The sequence below is a fragment of the Anopheles moucheti genome, chromosome 2 (assembly GCF_943734755.1).
Source record: "Anopheles moucheti chromosome 2, idAnoMoucSN_F20_07, whole genome shotgun sequence".
Taxonomy (NCBI): domain Eukaryota; kingdom Metazoa; phylum Arthropoda; class Insecta; order Diptera; family Culicidae; genus Anopheles; species Anopheles moucheti.
In genome coordinates, this window is record NC_069140.1 from 93942706 (window position 1) to 93962874 (window position 20169).

General features: G+C 44.0%; 1 protein-coding gene across 1 annotated transcript; it reads left to right on the forward strand.

Annotated features, from left to right (window-relative positions):
* Positions 1–2024: 2024 nt before the first annotated feature.
* LOC128309861 (transmembrane channel-like protein 7) lies at positions 2025–20169 on the forward strand. Its single transcript, XM_053046344.1, has 5 exons — positions 2025–2139; positions 14257–14505; positions 14578–14715; positions 16492–16592; positions 16673–20169. The coding sequence occupies exons 2-5, from the start codon at positions 14343–14345 to the stop codon at positions 19412–19414; spliced, it is 3144 nt and encodes a 1047-aa protein (XP_052902304.1). The 5' UTR covers positions 2025–2139; positions 14257–14342; the 3' UTR covers positions 19415–20169.

The window sequence follows — 20169 nt, forward strand, 5'->3', positions numbered from 1 at the left end:
TGAACATTAGTTGTTAAACATTAACTTTTCAGCAAATGCTACAGTTCAACCGATAATTTAAATTTGAATTGTGACATTCAACGCTCGGTTTGACGTTCACTGCCGTCCATTGTAGTTGCATAGACCATGGGCTAAGCAGCAATAACACAACGGACAGAAAGTTTGTTCGTTGTCGCGGCATCTCTTTCGCTGCACTCTCTCTTCTCTTTACTCTTTGAGGATATATTTGTAATTTTTCTTTTCCTACAAAATGCTTATTCTTCACATTAAATAAACAAATCAGCATTTTTCTTATAAAAACGGTCATATTCCGTTAACCAAAACAAAAAATACTCCTTCCGCAACGAACCCGTTGTGTACGCGTGTTGGTGTTGTCTCTCTTCCGACGGTTGTTTGTCGAACATCTTGCTCACGATGCCGACACCAAAATCTCCTGCCACAGAGCTCATTGCTCATTATGTTTCTCGCCTCTGAACCGAGCAGGTCCGCGCCAGCAAGCAGTGTTTTGTGGCTTTGTGCGGTGGTCTGCAGTCTGGCGTATCGGCAAAAACGCACCGTTTTTTTGCCGTTTCCACAGCAGCATTGCAGGCGTCAGTACCAAGCGGGTCGATGATCCACCGGAACACGTTGTGCTGGGCATCTCATTGTTGTCAATCGCCCCGGGGAGGGGGAATAGAAAGGTAAAGAAAACCGCCGACCGCATTGTGTGAGATCGCATCCGGATTGAATTTTCACCTGTGTGTGTTGTTCGGTGTGTGTGTGTGAGTGGGGGGGGGGTGGTTTTTTTCTTCCTTCGCGGGTGTGACAACGATAGAGGGTGGTGAGTGCGCGCATGTGTATACGTGTATGGTGAGAAGAGAAAGGGCTTCAAACCATTCCATTTCTACGGGGCGCCCGCGCGTGTGTGTGTTTTCAGTTGGATGCTGGCGGAAAAGCTCTCTAAATGGTGTGTTGACCGTAGGCTGCAAGCCATCCAAGCAGCCAGGTAAATTAAAAGTTCTCAAGCGGTCATGCAAGCATGCAAAATATTGCCCCAAATAATAGGTGCATGTGGTTCGTGAGGTTCAAAAGGACCTGGGGCAAAAATCAAGCGTCCGGCAGTGTTGCAAATCGTGCGCAAATCACCACTTGTACGGGGGGAGCGTGTATCGTGCGAAGGTGTCCGTGCTCAAGTGTTTGGTGAAAAGTGATAAATGGATGAAGCGTAAATCGGTGTTGAAGTGTGAAGCTGTTACAATGGGACAAAGTGAAGCCAGGAAAGAAGCATAAGAATCCCCAAAAATCACCTCCAAACAGGTGAATACGGCTCCACTAGCAAATCCCTGCATGTGTTTGTGTGTGTGCGTGTGTTGGTGAATACGGCATGGATTTGTTAATCTCCGGAAAAGCAGCCATCCTTCCTTCAGCTTCAGTTTTCCAGTCAGTTCAATAAAAGTGCTGCATTGCAAAGGTGCAGTTCTACCTGCCAGAAGTGGAGTTGCAAGTTGGCAAAAAAGTGGAACAAACAACCGGAAAATAACCGGAGAGTGAGCAAAACATGCTTACCGACGCTGGTGCAATGGTGGAGCACTGTGGAGCAATTCTAATCCACAGTAGGCGGGATGCAGTTACGACTTGTCGCAATAGTGCGAAAAGGAAGTGAAGTCACGCACGCCGAAGTCCGTCGTGAGATGCGGGTGAAAAGTGTAGCAAATTTGTGTGCGACTGTGTTTGTGGCTGACCGGTATGTAGGGAAAAGAAATGCATTATTTAAAATGCAGCTCTAGAATAGCAAGTGGCAAGGCGTGCTGTTGTGTGAAGGAAGTTTGACAGCTGTCTCGTACACGGATTTCCTGCTCTAGTTTCAAAAGAAGTAAAGCGGTCCTTGAGTGTGTCCACACAGAGACGTTGGTTGGACCACATTCCGGAGTTGCTTGTGGTTTTGCATCAAGGTTTTGCAGCCAGTCGCCTTGACGAATGGCACACCGGTCCGGCATAGTCGTGGGCCCTACGAGGTTGGCCCTTGGGCAATAGAAGCAATCTAGCAACAGTAATCGCAGTAGACGTGTGGAGTGAAGAACAAAGAATTGTACAGCCAATACCCAGCGCGGTACGGCACACCCCTGCGGCAGCCCGGTGGAGATACGTGGATGCTGGAAGGTAAGTTGAACATATACTCACTGATGCCGATTGCTTTATAAAAGTCACATTACTTGTTTGGGTAGTTTAATACGCCCGATTCCGGTAAAGGGGGGGTTTGCGAACAAATGCATTCGAGACACTTTAGACTCTGGACGGGGCTCACCAGGCTTACATTGTAGGAAAGAATGTTGGGTTGTTGAAGTCGCTCTGTAAGGGACTTGATTTCACCGTCGACACTTACAACTCATAAAGCATCAAAACTTGTTTTCTGGGCGTTAACACGTATCTATCTTATAACAACAATCTACAATGCTGTTAAAGTGTCCTAATGGTGATCTGTCTGATGTGAGCAAACCTGTTTTAGAGAAGCGTGGCGAAAGATGTTCGAGTTACAGTTACACTCACATATTCCGCTCATTACGGAAGCGATAGATCAGGCTGTAATTAGTACATGATGTGAATCAATCTTACAATCTTACACGATGAAATATGGGTGTGAAATATTAATATTATTCAGTCAGCAGTGGGGTGATTGTTGGCGATGACCTTACAAGAATTGTTGTCTTTATTGGGAGAAGTTGTGATAAAGATGTGATTAAGTTAAAGTCGGACTGGAAAGGGGGGTAAATAAAAGCTTCTTTTCTGAAGATGGTAACTGTTTCCATGTTTTATTTTTAGGAGATAACTTCTAACATGATTTTAGCTGATCTGATTATGGCTATAATCTATCTATCATGGCTTAAATTTAACACAAATGAAGGTTGTGTAAATTCTGGTGTTTGATTCCAAACGGTACGAAGAGACACATTCAAACATCGTACTTAATTTTCACATGCCTTAAATATTTAAATCTGCAGGGTTGAGTTGTATAAGTTATTACAGTAAAACAGTAAAAATGTGCTTCCGCCATGAAATATAGGTAAATTATTATAATAAAAAATAAGAAAATACATCACCTGTGTGTTATTGATGTTTATTGGCTAAAATAATAATAATATGCTTATATTTAACTGCGTGGCCCATAGCAAGTCACAAAGAATCATCGTCAGACATTGATCCTGGTGCATGATTTTATAAGTGTTATTGTGTGTTAAAAAATATGTTTTTCTAGTGCCCGTGCCTTATAGAAAACATCACTTAAAACTCTTTGTTTGCGTTAACACTTCGAAGTGCAACGCGGAAATGTGACCCCATTCACTCTTCAATCAACGTTCATCACACTCTGCAGCACCGGTGTCCGATTGCTTGCTCATCGCACTGCAACGCACCTCCCGATGCACCTTCACCCGTGCTGCAGAAGGCAGCATCGAAACGAGAGCAAACGGCGGAAATGAACAGCATAATGCAAGGCAAAAGTGAGCAACACTTCGAACCGCGTCGATGAAGCATTTGCGTAGCGCTTCTTGCAAACCAACCAAGCTGTATTTATTTACCTTTCAAGCTTCGATAAGCAGCAGCTGTTTTGTGTAAGTTTTGTTTCCCTTCTGTTTCCTTCACTGCCCGTTATCAAATGTTTGTACCATGCGTACACACAGTAGTACGCTGTGTTACAAATGCGATCGAGCATTTAATTCGCATCACCAGCGGCAACACAGGAAACATTTGTTTCCATTCGGGAGCGTGTAATTTGGAATACGCCAAGGCAGCAGCACAACTACGTCTCAGCTACGTCCGGCCGGTCGAGCAAAGTGGTGTGCTTTGTGGTAACGAGATAAAGATACACTTGTCGTCTTTTATCCAACCCAACCCGCTCAATGGGGAGAAATGTAAATCGGACGCTTCGGTGGACCGCGCGGTAGAATGTGCTACATTTTATCATTGCTGCCGCGCCTGTAGAACACAACGACCTTTTCGCACAATCGCACACACGTTCAACCAATACACGTGTCGTCTGATTAGCTATAATAATGGTAATGATATCGTTGGCCCCTTCGGAGGAAAGGGTTGATTGTGGAATGATCTCGGTGCAGTTTAAACTGATCTAAATAAACATCAAAACAATGGTAATGAAGATGATGTGTGCTTACATGATGATCACCTATCAGTGAACGGTTCACGTGGATGATGTTGGAGTTGTTGTCACGAACATTATTCCAAGCTGCGTTACAAAACAGAGCGATATTCCAATAACCTCCTTCATCCTCGTAATACTCCACCTAATATTTCCTCGCAATAAATTGTGTTCAACACGTCGACAAAAAAGGAAAGAATTAATATAAAAAAACCTCACCTCCTGTTTATCTCCTGCATGATAAGAACGCTAAACAGTTGTCATTGCTGCTTACATTCCACCCAATCTCGCCACATTAAGCCAGACGCTCGGCGAGAATAATTTATCGCACCATCCTGTCGTCATTCCGTGCGATCATTTCTGCATACCATCGAAGTGAGCTGGAGTCGCCTCGCACACGATGATCTATTCTGATCGCTGTTGCACCGTGGCGCGCTTGAGATTATGCCCATGTTTAAAGCGATCTTTACAACACCCCTTCCTGGCAACAGTTCCGCTGCATTTTCGGTATAGATCGCACTGTGGAGGAAGTGCAAGGGCATCGCAAATATAAAACGCTCCAACATCTCTCGCATTCGCCATTCGTCTTTCGCCTCTCTAGACGCTATGACCTTCCGGGATGTGAACCGCCTCCTAAAGAGGTTGTGTGGTGGAGGATCCCGTACCGATTGGCAATGAGAAATGGTTCGCTTAAAATAGTACACCATCCTTGGAGCTTCTGGTTGTGAAGATTTAAATGAATGTTTCCGGCTTTTACACCTCGGCGGGATCGGTGACTAGCTGCCAAGGCACATTTTGTTTGGATGTCGCATAAAGCACCCGCGTGACCTTATCAATAAGGTCTCAGTAAAATTATGTTGCTATGCTGTTGGAAAGCAGCAGTAGGTTTAAAGTAGACTGTATAATTAAGCAAATCACTTGTTGTCTTTACTTACAGCTGTCTTACAGCCGTCTTAAAGCAACTGTCAAACCCTGAAGCAATAAACACAATTGCACTTTCTTCCAGGGGGTTCTTCGAAAATGGTAGTGAAACTGCTTACATGTGTACAATTTCTTCAAATTGGTCCAGCTAACGCTCGATCTGCCGTAGCGCAATGAAAAGTAACAGATACAAACCGCTCTCCAGTCATCTTGCCTGAAAAATAGCTCCAATTATGATATTTCACTTTTTTTCGGTCGATTGTTTTGTTATCGTTTTTTTGTGCGTTCGCTTTCTTTCCGAAAACGGGGCTCTACTTTTTTGTTGAGAGATTTTTTTTTGTTATAATTTTGCCATGCTTCAGACATCAACTTCAGACAGTCGTAGCATTTGGATCATCGGTGTTTTGTTGGGATATATTTTTATTTCTTTCGTTTTCAATCTCATTCTTGCAGATTTTAATTCATTTTTAATAAGAAAGATTGAGGAGAGGGTTTAATTTTTAATGTCGAAAATTCATAGACGTCAGAATGACTTAAGACAACCTCAAACACGCTGCAACAGTAGAGCAATTTGTCTGCAACACTCATCAGTAGTAGCACCATTTCCTTGCCAATGCAAATAATCCGAGTCGTAATAAGCAGACATATTTGTTTCGCCACCCTGCGGTTCTTGTCGTTGGGTGCTCCGGTGTGTGTCAATCGATATGCATGTCACGATTTGCACATCCCTATCCAAAACGTATTTTGCTTCTCCACATTCAGCAAACCGACGCGTTAGCAACCTCTGCCCCTCACGACCACGATCACTCGATCGTGCATAGTGAGGAGTGATTTGTCATACCAAATCCGCCCAGACGAAGCATCGCGCTGTGGTGCTTTATTTTCACGGGCAAATTGTTTTTTTTTTGTTCCCTTCCCCATTGCTGTCAACGAGTACGATAAATATATGTATATTTTTTCTTGTTGAAAGTCTATTTGGGGGCAGACGGCAAGTGACAAAATCCAAGTCCCATCGTGAGTCGCTGATTTGATCGTAAATTCTAGGCTGATGTTGCCTTGGGATGACATTTAAAGAGCAGCATCCTGGTCACGGCACCACGCATCAGCTGGTCCGGCCGGTTGTGAAATATGTCTAATTCAATTAGAATGCCGCTAATTGGAACGATCACCGATGAATAATTGTGTGGTGGAGGGTATTTGCAAGAGTTCTCCCCCAAACTCGCTCATCTATTTCGTTCCGCTTTAATCGTGATCATTCTTCGCTCTGTGATGTGTTTTGCACGGGGATTTGTTCCGTGTGATCTCTTACTCGGTAAGGTGATGAGTAAAACAAACATCACGCATATGTATTTTTGTACTGTAACGAATTTTAAAAGAAACAAAGAAGATGAAAAGTTTTCTTTTTCCTGTTGTGTGTCTATATTCTTCCCACAAACATCGCGATCATGGTGCGATCGTGAAAGGGTGGGACAAAAGCAAAACAATGTGTAAAAAGCTGAACGGTACGCACAACAATGTTTCCCAATTTCTCGAGTGAGGAAATTTATGGCACAAGTGAATTTAATTCTCGTATAGCAACAAAAAGCTAAACACACTGCTCTGACGGAGTGTGATGCCTGATGAAAAAACAATTTCAAGAGCAACAGCTGAACCTAGTCTAGTGGGTAATTGTGCGAAAAATAAAACAATACAAAACCGTTCGTCACCCAGCGATGAGGCGCCTCGACAGAGCCAGAGTTAGTCTAGCCGGGTGACAATAGTGCGACACATAGCTGTTTATTTTTGGCTTTTAATTATCCGTTTCAAAATATATATATATATATGCTAATGACGAAATTAAGAACAAGGTTTGTGCACTTTAACGTGTCGAAATCAATGACTGTTTGTTCGGTCGCTTGTGTGTTTGTTGTTTCGCAATATGATTTGCGAAAAAAAGATTTCATTTCCCCTTTCTTATACTGGACGAGTAGTGCGGTAAAGACAAATGATAGATGACCGATTGCAAGTCACCACAAACGATTCGCAATTAGACGTTTGATTGCCAATCATTTGAGTCATGTCGATCGGAGAGCATCCCCGTTCCGGTACGATTGTGCGGAATCAGCTGTGTCGACCAACCGAACCGTGTTCGCCTGCCTTCACTAATCCCCATTCCAGCGCTTCATTTTCCGACCTCGGTGCCCCCGAGTTGTAGTTGGTTACTTTTTCCCAAGTTTCGTCAACCTCGTCGGGAAATTTGTTGGAGGTGAAAGTTTGATGGCATAAAAACCAAAAAAATTCACCAACTTTGGGAGCACCACCCGTGGTCCGTTTATCTGATGACACATGGCTTTTGTCCTACATTATGGCCAACTGTGACTAACGTACCTTTCGAAGCGAGAGAAAAAAACATAAAACCGTTGCAATTGCTGCTTTCGTTGCTATATACGACACCCTGTGATGTGGAAGGGTGTGGTAAAGTTAATATCTCTCTGGGGAACTGCGGAACACACAGTTTTTGGTTGGTGTTAATGTAATGAAAACTGTTGCCAAAAAATAAAAGAAAGCTCACTTGGTGGGTTCCTTTCGCATGGCAGCACAATAATGGTCAGGTCTTTCGAGTTTTGCACATTGGAGTAACCTTCGGGTGATCAAGTTAACGCTACGGAACGCTGGTTTAAGCGGTGGTGAGTGTAACAGAAAGTTTCTTTGCTTTTAATGCTTGTTGCCTGATGTTGTGATATTTGTGGTGCCACAACCGTTTTGTTTTCAGAAGAATACACTACAATACTCCACTATAGTGGGACGCATGAGGCACGTTCTTCTAGTCAACAATAAGAATAAGAACGCTGGACATCATCACATGAATAATCTTGAAGTCCAGAATAGCCTAAAGAGCCTAAAGAGCCTAAAGACCTGGACTATCGGGAAGTCTTTGAAAAGGTGTTGGATCTGATTGGCATTATCATGGAATAATCGTTTCTTTGTGACTTTAGACGAAGAATTTGCAAATTTTATGGCAAATGTTGTGAGATATCAATTCAAGATCGTCAAATTCGGTTTTGAAATTGAAGTTTTGTTGTCTAACGCCCATTTAAGGCTTATTGGTAAATCTCTTACGAAGATCTTCAAGAGCATTTCATAGCTCTCCTCCTCCTATAGATCATCCTCCTATAGATCCATCCTCCTATAGATCTTCTATAACATCCTCCTATAGATCTTCTTATTTGCTCTCCACTAGGTCATATACCTCTGTCATAGGATGGCTCACAAGACTTATTTATATCACGCAACCGAATGTCCGCTCTTCCAGCGGGAAGTCGATTTAGATAAGGTTGACATCGTAGCACCAGACCATGAGATCATTTTTATTCCTATACTTTTACTGGCTTGTTGTCGTTGTAGAAACAGAGCTGTTTCCCTGGTTGCTGTAAGAACCAGTCATTAAGTCGCCCATTCCAGTTCAACATTTGTGTCCGATTGTTGTAAAACTTTCAATCTGTATAGTTTCTATCAGACATCAACTTCGTTTTTTAGCTTTGAAACCAGTCCTCCATTGAGCACCGAAGAATCTCTTGTTGTATATGCGAGAGATAGGCAACAACCATAGCCAAAAAACTTGAATCATTCGAAAAGGCACTAAAAGTTTGTTACTCTCTCTCTCTGTGAAGCATAGCATATCTCCTTCGGAAGCAATTTCAAGTACTTCGGCAAGTCAACGACATGCCACAAACGATTCACTTTCGCTGTACGATGTTGTACCGCTGGGTTCCATCGTCAGCCATTCGCAGCCATTCCTCCAAAACGGTGCAATGATTTGACGCAACATTGGTCAACGAGTGTTGCGGCCAAACGGTGTATTTTTGCTTTTTTGCAAACGGTTTCAACGCCTCACCGGCACATTTATGGCTGGCTTGAGTCATCCGCGACTCACGGCACGAGTGGTAGAAAAAAAAAATTGAAGGCAAAAAAAGCTCTCACACACTGTGTGCCCCATTGCACAATATGCAACCGATTCGGTGGGGAGGGAAGAAAAGAAGAGTGTTTCAACGGGGAGTAGTTTTTTTCTTTCTCCGTCTGGACTTTAAGATGGTCGATGCTTAAGCTCTTTACTTCCCGATGCATACTATCGTTTAGCTCGTTTTGGCAACACGAAAAAACCTAGCGGAATACCTTTTCTTTATATATTACTCACGCAATATATAATTTAGCTGTTCCGGTGGGTGATTGTTTTTTCCTTTTTTTCTGCTTGCTGGTGGTTTAAGTGTTACAGCTACCGTGGGCTTTCCACTTCCGCTAACTAGTACAGTCGGAACGAATCGAGCATAAATGAGGGTATTTTTAATTTTATTTAATTACATCAAATTTAAACCTGTCCAAAGCTAAGTCCTGCATATGACATAAGGTTTAAGTGTTTCGTTTGCAATTATTTATACGTCTTACGCATGAGTAATCCCGCCATAAGATACAGGCAGTCCCCGAGATACGTTATTTTAGCGGACCTTTATAACCCGGGAAAAATCCGCGTAACTCGAATTCGGGACTAAAATCGTTTATACTTCATAGTTAGATACTTGACTTTCTTCTATGCACTTAATTTATTCAACAAATCAGAATGACTTTATAAACTAATGTTTTATATGACAAAAGGAATTTATTTTCGACCTATTTTTCACCTTTTTGCCTAGATTTTGTGCTATAAACTAACTCAGCTTTCAGTTTTTCAAAAACCGCGCAGCTCGGAGACTGCCTGTACTAACTCCGTACCAATGTGTATCAAGCCCACTGTTAGTATTATAAATCCCCTCAGCACCTTCGCTTTCCAAACGCCATTCATTCGCAGTAGGAACAGATTGTTCGCATAAATAGACGCTAGACAAATGTCAAATGCTCGAGTGCCCTCAGCTCAAAAATAGAACTCAAATGACAAATTCGTCCCTGCCCTCTCAGTTATCCCGCCGCGGTGCGTGTATGCAATATTCTGAACTGTTTAGCGTGTGTGCTGTTCAATTGAGGCACACCAGAACAGTGTACCGATTGGTAATAAATAGATTAGAATCAATGTCTTCGATAGGCAGAATGAAAGCAATTTAATTATACGTTTTGTGTACTGTTGCCGATCCGGTGATGATTGATTGGACCTTTCTTCACGAGATGTGTTAAAGTGCAGCGAATAACAACAAATATTTATCACTGTTGAATAACAACCACATATTTATTTATGATTTGCTTGTATGTTTTCTCTTCTAAACGTTTAATATTTTACCCTTTTTTTCGCTTTTAAGTTCTCTCTTATAACTCTCCTAATAGGCAATGTACGTCATAGAATAAATTTCTGTAACAGTTCAATGCATAAAGAAGCAACTTAAGCACGGTAAACAAATAAACGCACCAAATTAGATCGACAATTTCGACGATTTGTTTTAAGTAAACCACTTCCATGCACCACACGTACAGTGGTGGGCAAAATAAAGTACCCACTTCTGATTTTTCCCAGGGAATGATATTGTTTTAGTTTAGTTAAACAATTTTAAACTGTTTATTTGTCACCCTTTGGCCTTTAGGATCTGTTCTAAACACTTAAGAAGGCTCTTCGACAGGTTCTTCATGTACCGTGGACCTAATTCTTCCCAGGTGTTCTTTAGGACTTCAAATAATTATTTATGTTCGTTTCTACCGTAGCATCGAGATTTCTCGCAATTTTTCAATTGAGTGATTGATGTTGTGACCTTTGTGGAAGCCTCCCGGCTGCTAAATCCAACAAGATCGGAAGAAATCTTTAGCATCAGCAGAAATGCTAACGACCGTTGTCTTGTTGAATTAAGAACTTGTCTTCATGGCGGTCTGGATGATTAAATCCTTCTGCTTCTCTTATAGAATGTTGATGTAGGAATCTGTTATTATTATGCCATCGAATTCCATAAGACACACAATTGAGAAAAGTTTGAAATAATATGAGATAGGCACTTTATTTGGTTCACCACTGTATATTTACTATCGCTCTGTCTGACCGGGAAAGAATCAACACTGAAGAGAATCCCCCCCTGCTCGACTGCTAATGGTCTGCACTAAACGTTCAGACTTAATGCTCATTCAGACGCGAAACTATTCACAACAGCAGCGGAGTTGTCTTGCGCGCAAACGATCGCGTTTACCCGACCCAAACAACTACACTGTGGTCGGTCCATGTGGTTTTTTTTTGGTTGTACCAAACGTTTATGTGCACGTGCTTCGGGTTTTTGCTACAAACATAGGAGCTAACGTAAGGCTAACGTGGTTGTGTTTATCGGAGCGGTGTTTCATTCGTCAGTCTGCCGCGGTGCCGCGGTGTGAAAATGGAATTACAAACATGGTCAGTTTGGGTGCAATGCAAGATGTGCGGTTTCGCAAACGCGATGGGCAAACAGAAAAAAAGGTTTTTTGGAAATGAAGAAATTTATGTAAAAGTGAGAAATTACAATCACAACACAACTGCAATCGTTCCACTGGTGAACGAAACAAGCGAATGTGAAAAGGAAACGTGTGTCTATTTATCTACTCATAAAGAACGCGTCTGTATCCGCTGTTTTTGGGGTGAAAAGAAAACATCGTAACACCAGCACAAACATCCTTTGGCTACTTTTTTCCCCCTTGGCGTGAATGCGAATCTTCCCGATCGTGATCGGTTGAAGGTGGTGAAAATGATGAGATAAGAAACAAGATTTTTATTTTACTGTCAGCGGCGTTTCGCAGACACATGTGCCTGAATTTCAATGTTGATGTAATTGTGTGGCACGATTTGTAGCGAAATTCGTGATCTTTCTAAACAGTTTGGATAATTATTGGCGTTTATACAGGTTTGCAGCGTGTACGATAACATCCAGCTCCGTTTGGATGACAGCAGCACCACACAGCTAAATGAGTTTGCAATTTTCCGCTCGCTGTCAAACCTTCGTCATCCCGTCGTCCATACGTCTGCGGTGGGCGGATGTTTATGCAACACAACGTGAACCCCGGAATTTTTAGTGATGAACCGACACAGTTCTGAGGAAATGAAAATGGTTGAAATTTTGGTTTTTTTTCCCTCCCTCGAATGAGATCGTCTCACAGACAGACTCCAGAAATCTTGAATGTATCATCGAGCCAATGGACGGTATCTGTTTTTCGAAACCGCATGATCTTGAAATCTTTTTTGTTTGCTAATGTTTTGAGTGTTTTCTACCCCACGGTATATTCACGGTACACTTGCTGTGCTCGATACACACCGACCGCTGATTGATCGATTCGATTGCAATCGCGTGCTTCGTTTGAACCGAAAGATGTGCCCACGGCGATCGATCGAGTCGTTTGACGAGCGATCGATGAAGGGGTATTTATTTTTACTTTTCACTACTCTACTATACTTCTGCTTGGTGAGAACCGAGTCTGCCAAAGCACAAGGTGACAGTGGAGAGTGACCGGCCGAATGCGCCGAAGGGCGTTGTATGCTGGCATCTTCTCTTTGAGGTCATACGCTCGTCCAAGGTTCGACACCACACTTTGACGTTTGAGCGACGTACCTAGGACAAAGTGCAAAAATTGCCAAACAAAAAACCCCGTCGTCACTACGTTTTTTAGCGTGCACACAAAAAAAACGATCGCGAAATGTTTATTTCTAGATAGGTGGAGGCGCGGTTGCTTCAGAATTCCCACCCGTTCTATCTGGGCTGTGGAGGAAGAAGTCTATTTGAGGTTAAGGATAGCGCGCGTCCCATATGTCACTCGGGTTTAGAGCGCTTTATGACCTACAACTAGGTCATGCCGGCAAATATAGAGAGATATACAAGAGATATTTAAGGTTAAGGCTAGTCTCAAATCTTTTTGTAACAGAAGTTCCAGGTGAGATTCCCTCCGTGTTAGACCGACTGTTGGAGTCTAAGTCTACGAGATCATCCTTATCACTAGGGAGGGACATCACTAGGGTCACGTATCCGTGTATTGCTCTAAATAAACTGTCCACCAAGTATATCAACCGTGGCAGTAATATTCCATTAAGATTTTTCACAACTCATTATTAATGTGTCATCAATATTTGCAAATGACGTGTACTTGAAGCTCGCCTGTTGTTGTCAAGTCTATTACTCTTTGATATGAAAAATATGACACACTCATGAAAATCCCAGTTCAAGACAAATCCTGGGCATTTTCATTTGAGGGTGTACTTCAAAGTTTGTGTTTTCCCCCCAATTCCTTGTGGCCCTTGTTGTCCTATTGACTTAGACGCTCACGTTGAATGGTTAATGAGGTACTGGAGAAGGTCTAATGATCAACTACAAACGAAGAGGGGTTTTAAACAGTGATAATACTCGTGTACTTGAACAGTTTTTGAAGTACATTATAGCTTTGAAACTGTAGTAAAGTTTGTGATCCTTCCGCACGTATCGCTTGTTCTGATAAAGGTTATGACACACAGGCATCTAGCAGCAGGAGAGAGTACTGAAGCAATGGGTCAAACCCACAAGTACCGATCAATGCCAGGCAGATAAGATAACGTGGAATACAACCGTGGAACGGTGAGCGAAAGTTAATTTGGACTGGAACACTTCCAAAGGCGGTACAATACTTATCGACGTTGACTGTCGACTCTTTTACCATCGCGCTTCGCATTGGCAGGGAAATTCCTTCAATCAGCGCATCCGCTTATCTGATCACAATCAGTCACACATGTTGGATCGACTGTCAATTGGTAATTGTGGCTATTAACAGCTCATCAACACGACAGCGCTGGCGGAGTTTCGGTGATTGTGGCAGTTTCTTCCGGCGCTTCCGCCTGCTGTTAGGATGTGCTGTGAATTTTTACGATACGTTTGATGTTGCTTCCAGCAGCAGTAGAGCGGAGTGAGCGAAAGAACGGAAAGCTCTCCTCCAGAGCACTTGAGTGATGTAGTCGTGTTGATGGCAATTAACGCACCACCAGACACGTCGATTGAGTACTACTCATTGCCCGCGTGCAGTCCACGTCGATAGAATCGTGTGTAATTATTTAGAGGAGAATCAAGGGTACCAGGGATGGGACACTTCCGGACATGGACAGGTATCGGGGCGGGTGTGATACGGCACGCTCTGCAAATACTTCATTCGTCAATTATTCACTCGCCTAGAACGACCACGGGATATCACGGGTTTGCGCATGCAGTCATTCGCCAGCGAGTGTTCCCTTAACTAACATGTGCGACCGGGTGTCGCTTATTGTTTTGTTCCGGTAGGAAGTACCGCGCACAGACAAGACTACTACTCGCAGCACATTCCAACTCTTGGAAGGTAAGGCTCTGTAAGGCCGTGGACATCAACTATGTCCGGCGGGAAGGATCGTCGATCCAGGGCGAGCAAAACGCAAGGATGGGAGGAAGCCGGTGGCGAGTTTTACCAGGAAAGCTACCCTGCCGATCTGGAGGGTATGCAGCGGGATCCATCGAAGATCGCGACCCTGTTACCGTCGAAGCAGACGCGCAATGGTAAGCATGTTTTTTTTTTGAGCAATTGGTCGTTGTAGCAACGTTAATATATCTTTTTTCTTTTTATTTTAGCTACTACGAGACGTGCCCGGCCGGCACAAGGCCAGGACACGAAGGGAGGTACCCGGCGGAGGGCCAGCTTCTCTACCGTGGCACGCCGAGGTTCACAGTATCACGAAATGCAGGTGGCCACCCTTCCCGATCTGTCGGGTGAGTTAAGTGACGTTTTGTTAGTGGTTTTACGGTTGCTAAACAGGAACTCTAGACATTCTAGACATGGGAACATTTTGCTATCAACAAAACATTGTGATTTTTCTCTCTTTTTGGCCATATGACTTTGTTTTATGATTCCATACTTGACACAAAATTTATCACCTATGGCCTTACAGTTCCAACTGCGATTTAAGCACTGTAACTTTGTGATTTAAATCAAAAATAGTTACCTTGCCTGTTTTGTTGAAGGTGATTAATGAGTCACACAAATATGGGACCGAATCGTTTTATCACAGCTAGGTTGTTTGTTGATTGCATTCTATTTGTCGTCATAAATTTGTTGCCTTTTTTAGTCATCCAAAGTCCGCCATGCTTTGGGCTAAAAATTAATCCAAATTCATCAAAAAAAAACGGTAAGGTACTAGCCAAAAATTAGCAGAAAGCAAAAAAAAGCCTCTAAACCGTTGAATTCAATGCTAATGAGTAAATTAACGAGCACAAATTTGTCCCACGATAATGCTCAGTATCCGGTCACTTTGGTGCCGTCGGCGTTGTGCTTCTGTGTCTTTTTTTTTTTTAGTTGGTTTTGCTCGCTTTTTCTCGCGCGCACGGCGCGCAGTTCAATGAACGTCCGCCGAACGCTGATGCCGCCGACTGAGCGCGATACTAACGACAAGGGTCGGGGCTCGTAAATTATCTCAAGAGCATCGCGCATCGACGTCGGCATCTCTTCCTGATGACAAGGGGTCGCATACGTGGTCATCCATGCCCTCACTAGATCCCGTTGCGTGTGGGTGGTGCCGGGTTTGATGATATTTTATTGCAACCTTTGGAATCCTCTGCTTTCGGACGGCAGCATAATGCTGTAAATTGTTTATTTGCTTTGCATGATAAAATGTAAAGATGCTTAATGAAAGTTTCCTGCAGTCAATGATCCAAATAACTCGGTCGTCTTCCGAGGTCATTATCATACTTTCAAACTGAAGACTTTGCAAGATACCAATAAAACATTTATGACTCATTGGCGGATGAGTCATAATTGTTTTATTCGTATTCAAAGTTAATTTCACGAAGATTGTATTTAATTAATTTTTTGGTAGAAACCTGTTTGTGTTGCTAGTTTTGTGGCACATTTTAATTAATTGCTCCACGAGAGACTTATTTTTTCGATGAAATAAAAGAAGCACAAATGGTTGATGATGAAATTTATCAATTTTTAGTCTTTAGAAGGAGAGTTGGTGTTTCACTACTTCATTCCGAACACCGCTGTAACGTCTGCCATATGATCAGCATGATATTTATTTAAAAAATTGTTAACTTGAAAGTTAGTTAACTGCTGATATCACTTAGATTTGGTGTCAGCGATATTTCCTCTTGATTAAACCGTCTACGAGAACCGCTTGACCGTTTGACGTTGATTGATCTCCATTAGATCACAAAAGGGCCCATAACAAAACTGCATCGCTTGGTCTGTGATGGAGTCGGTGCTGTAAAATTGCGACACTGACATTAACCTAGCGCATGGAACAAAATCATTGGCGTATTGCGCTGCAATTGTTGCTTTGTCAGTGTGTCTGTGTTACCCGTTAACAGTACAGTACAGCGGCGAATGCACGATGAAACAATGCACAAAGTTGTCACTTGAGCAAACGATCAGAGAGATGACCCGTGATCGCTGGTGTGTGCCGGTGTGATGGCGGCATCTATTCCTTCCCATGGTGTCAAGGGCTTGGCACACTATTGATATTGTTTCCCTGTTTCTATACAATAAAGAGAACCTCATCAACGAGGAACGAACATGGGAGGAGATCCGAGAGATCAAATCGATGCCAGTTCCGATGGCACAGAAGCGAGAAATGAAGGCCCAGCTACAGGTAACTACCCTCCACCGTTTGTTTTGTTTGTATCATGGCACGCCGCAGCTAATTAATCAATGTCTGTATTCGCTTTTCAGAATGCCACTAAGCTCCGGTTGCAGGGATTCGAGCAGATCAAATGGCGCCGGCGGAAAGCGTGGCAGAGCTTTCGTTCGAAATGGGGCGAATATCAAACGAAGCTCGAGCTATGGCGAATGTCGCTGAAAACGATCGAGGGCAACTTTGGCACGGGTGTCGTCGCGTACTTTCTCTTCCTGCGATGGCTTGTCTTTCTCAATCTGTTGCTGTTTCTGCTGATATTCGCTTTCGTAGTGCTGCCGCATCTAGTGTTGCGCGAACCAAGCGATCTACCGTGCGATCTGGTGGCGGAACCAACTTCCGTGCAGTGCTGCTCCGAGAGCTATGAAAACGTGACACGCACCGCACAATTCTCCGTGCTGGATCTCATTCAGGGGACCGGTTTCATGGAAGGTACGCTACTGTTCTACGGCATGTACACAAACCAAATCTACGGTTACAGCCCGATGGAGGATCGAGCGTACCAAAGGGCACGCTATCTGCGCGTATCGTCGGCAGCGGCCAATGCTTCGAGAACCAGCATGGATGCAGGGCTGTTGGAGGAGAACGCAGAAGACTATGATACGGAGAGACAAACCATTTTGTACTATGATTTGCCGCTTGTATACGTCATCATTATAGCCATCTACTACGTGATAACGCTGGTCGCAATCATGCGTGCGGTAGTGCGACAATTTAAGGATCGTATCGCCGAGGGTGAAGGACTGTTCTACCAGTACTGCAATCTCGTATTCGGCGGGTGGGACTTTTGCATCCACAACCAAAAGTCGGCCGACATTAAGCATAGGGCATTGCACAACGAGATAAAGTCACTGCTTTACCAAAAGCGCTTTGAGCACGAGCGTAACAATCGGTCGCGTGAGTTCATGCTCAAACTAATCGCCATCCGTATGCTGATCAATCTGATTGTGTTCATAATTTTGCTGCTCGCTGCAATAACGATTTACGTTCTGTTCAACGTATCGCTGGCCGAGCTGGAGCCTAACTTTACACCCTCACATCCGGTTAGCTTCGGCGAGAGTATCGCTAACCGGACGCTGTACATGAGCTGGCCGTCGTCCTGGTCGGTGTTTTCTTCGGCGTCACAACGCGGTGCCATCACGTTCGCAAGTACCATCACACCCCTGCTGTCGTCGATGAATGATGACGCGGGCATGGGTGGAGCATTCAATTCCACCGATCCAACGATGGATCGGCTGGAGGAAAAGCTGCGCGTATTGTTTTACGAGTTCCTGCCATATCTGGCGATAGTGTGTATGAACCTGGTCGTGCCGCAGCTGTTCAACTATCTGGTGCAGTACGAAAAATATTCACCCCTGTTCGTGATAAAGATCAGCCTCTTCCGGACGGTTTTTCTACGACTATCGTCACTGGCCGTGCTGCTCAGTCGATTCTATTTCCTAATCACGCCGATGAATGTGACGCAAAAGCTGTTGATAAATGCTTCCTCCGAGCAGGGTATGGAGCAGACAACCACCAGTACGATGTCGCCACCGACAACTACTATTCCCATCAGTACCAGTACCGTTACCACCGCTGGCTATCAACTCTCCGAAATGAATACATCTTTCGTAGCTAATTTAACAACGACTACGATTTCAGTACTCAGTACATTGGTGCTGGATCAACAGCCGATAGCGGAGGCTCAAACACAACAGCAACTACCAGTCCAGCAGCAATGCTACGATGAACCGAATGGTGCTCCACAGTGCTGGGAAACGTTCGTCGGTCAGCAATTTTACAAGCTGTTCATCGTCGATTTTGCGACGCATTTTCTCGTGACGTTCTTTGTGAACTTTCCGCGCGCGCTGTTTGCGCGGCATTCCAGCTCACGGCTGGCCAAGTTTATCGGCGAGCAAGAGTTCGAGCTGTCCAAGCACGTACTTGACGTGATCTACTCGCAGACACTTTGCTGGCTCGGTACCTTCTACACACCGTTTCTACCTGCTATCGCCGCGCTGCTAACGTTTCTGATGTTCTACATCAAAAAGTTCGCCTGTTTGGTGAACTCGAACCCCTCGGCAATACTATACCGGGCCTCTCGGTCGAAGTCGCTGTTCATGTCCACACTGCTCATCTCGTTCACACTCGCCCTGGTGCCGGTGGTATATGCACTAGCCGAAATAGTGCCATCGCGCTCGTGTGGTCCTTTCCGGGGGCTACCGTCCGTGTGGGATCGTGCGATAGCAGCGTTCATGAAGATGCCACTGTTCTTCCAGAACGTCATCTTCTTCTTCGGCACGGCCAGCTTTGCCATACCGTGTTTTGTGGTGCTCACCTTCTTCATCTACTACTACTACGCTGTCTCGACGGCCAATCGGCACATGGTGCAGGTGTTGAAGCAGCAGCTCGTGCTCGAGGGCCACGACAAGCAATTCCTTCTCAGTCGGCTCAGCCTATTCATCAAGCAGCAGCAGGAGTATCAAAAACGCATGATGCGTCAAGCCGCCGAACAGCAACACCATATGCAGCAACAACAGTACCAGCAACACTCCATCTCTGGTAACTCTGCGAACAATGTGATACCGCCCCCGCCACCATCGGCATACCAGCAGCCACCGATCGTGCCACCACCACGAACCAACAGTCAATCGCAGGCGTCGGAAGCGACGCCTGCCCTACCGCCACGTGCGGATCGAGACTCGAAGCCAAGCAGTCGGGATCGACCGAAAGATCTTCCACCTCCTCCGATACCGGGCGGTGGTTCCGTGTCTGCCGGGAACAGCACGGGTGCCAACTGAAGCACGGGGCCGGGCAGCGAATACCATGAGATTAATACACATTAAAACGTTTGTTCCTTTTATCTTCACGTCCTGCAATGGACGTGTTTCGCGACACGTGTTTGAGACACGCGACCCTCCCCGATCGTGATATTATATTCCAACTGTTAGGTTTTTCTTATGATTGTACGAAATCAACGAAATTATTATTATTTATTCTTGTAGCTATAAGCGCACACTTTTTGAGATACAATTTTAGTTTAGTCGAGTGAAAAATGCGGAATTGTTTCGCTGCAGTTCAATGCAGCGCTGGACGGAAGAGCAGTTTAGAATAGAAGTCACGAATCATTACTCCATCCTCACGCGATATTAGCAGTCTTCTTTGATGGTTCGTTGTTTATAACTTCTTAGTGAGACACGCGATAGGTGCTCGCAAAGAGAGGACACAAGATGCGTCAGAAACCATCAGGACGATCAGGAGCTACGAGGGATAGCCGTGTAAAATATACATAAAATCGAGTTCATCTCACTTTTAAAGTGTATTGTAAAGCGCAACTCATAAAAGTCATTTATAACTTCATTTATCGTACATTTGTACATACATCTACGTTATCGTAACCATCTATGCGTGTTTGTGAATAATTTTAAGTGCATAAATCGATCCACTGTTTATGCTTGAGTTTCCTTAAAAACAAATTACGCACGGGGGATGATTGTATTTTGTTTTAAGTTTGCATATAATTTACAAAATTAGTATAAATTTTTTAGGTCCATTG

Bases quoted from the DNA above. Each gene is read 5' to 3' on its own strand.
- LOC128309861 (XM_053046344.1), top strand. From the start codon at position 14,343: ATGTCCGGCGGGAAGGATCGTCGATCCAGGGCGAGCAAAACGCAAGGA. The intron at 14,506-14,577 runs GTAAGCATGTTT...TTTTTATTTTAG, and splicing joins GTCGAAGCAGACGCGCAATG to CTACTACGAGACGTGCCCGG. The intron at 16,593-16,672 runs GTAACTACCCTC...TTCGCTTTTCAG, and splicing joins AAATGAAGGCCCAGCTACAG to AATGCCACTAAGCTCCGGTT.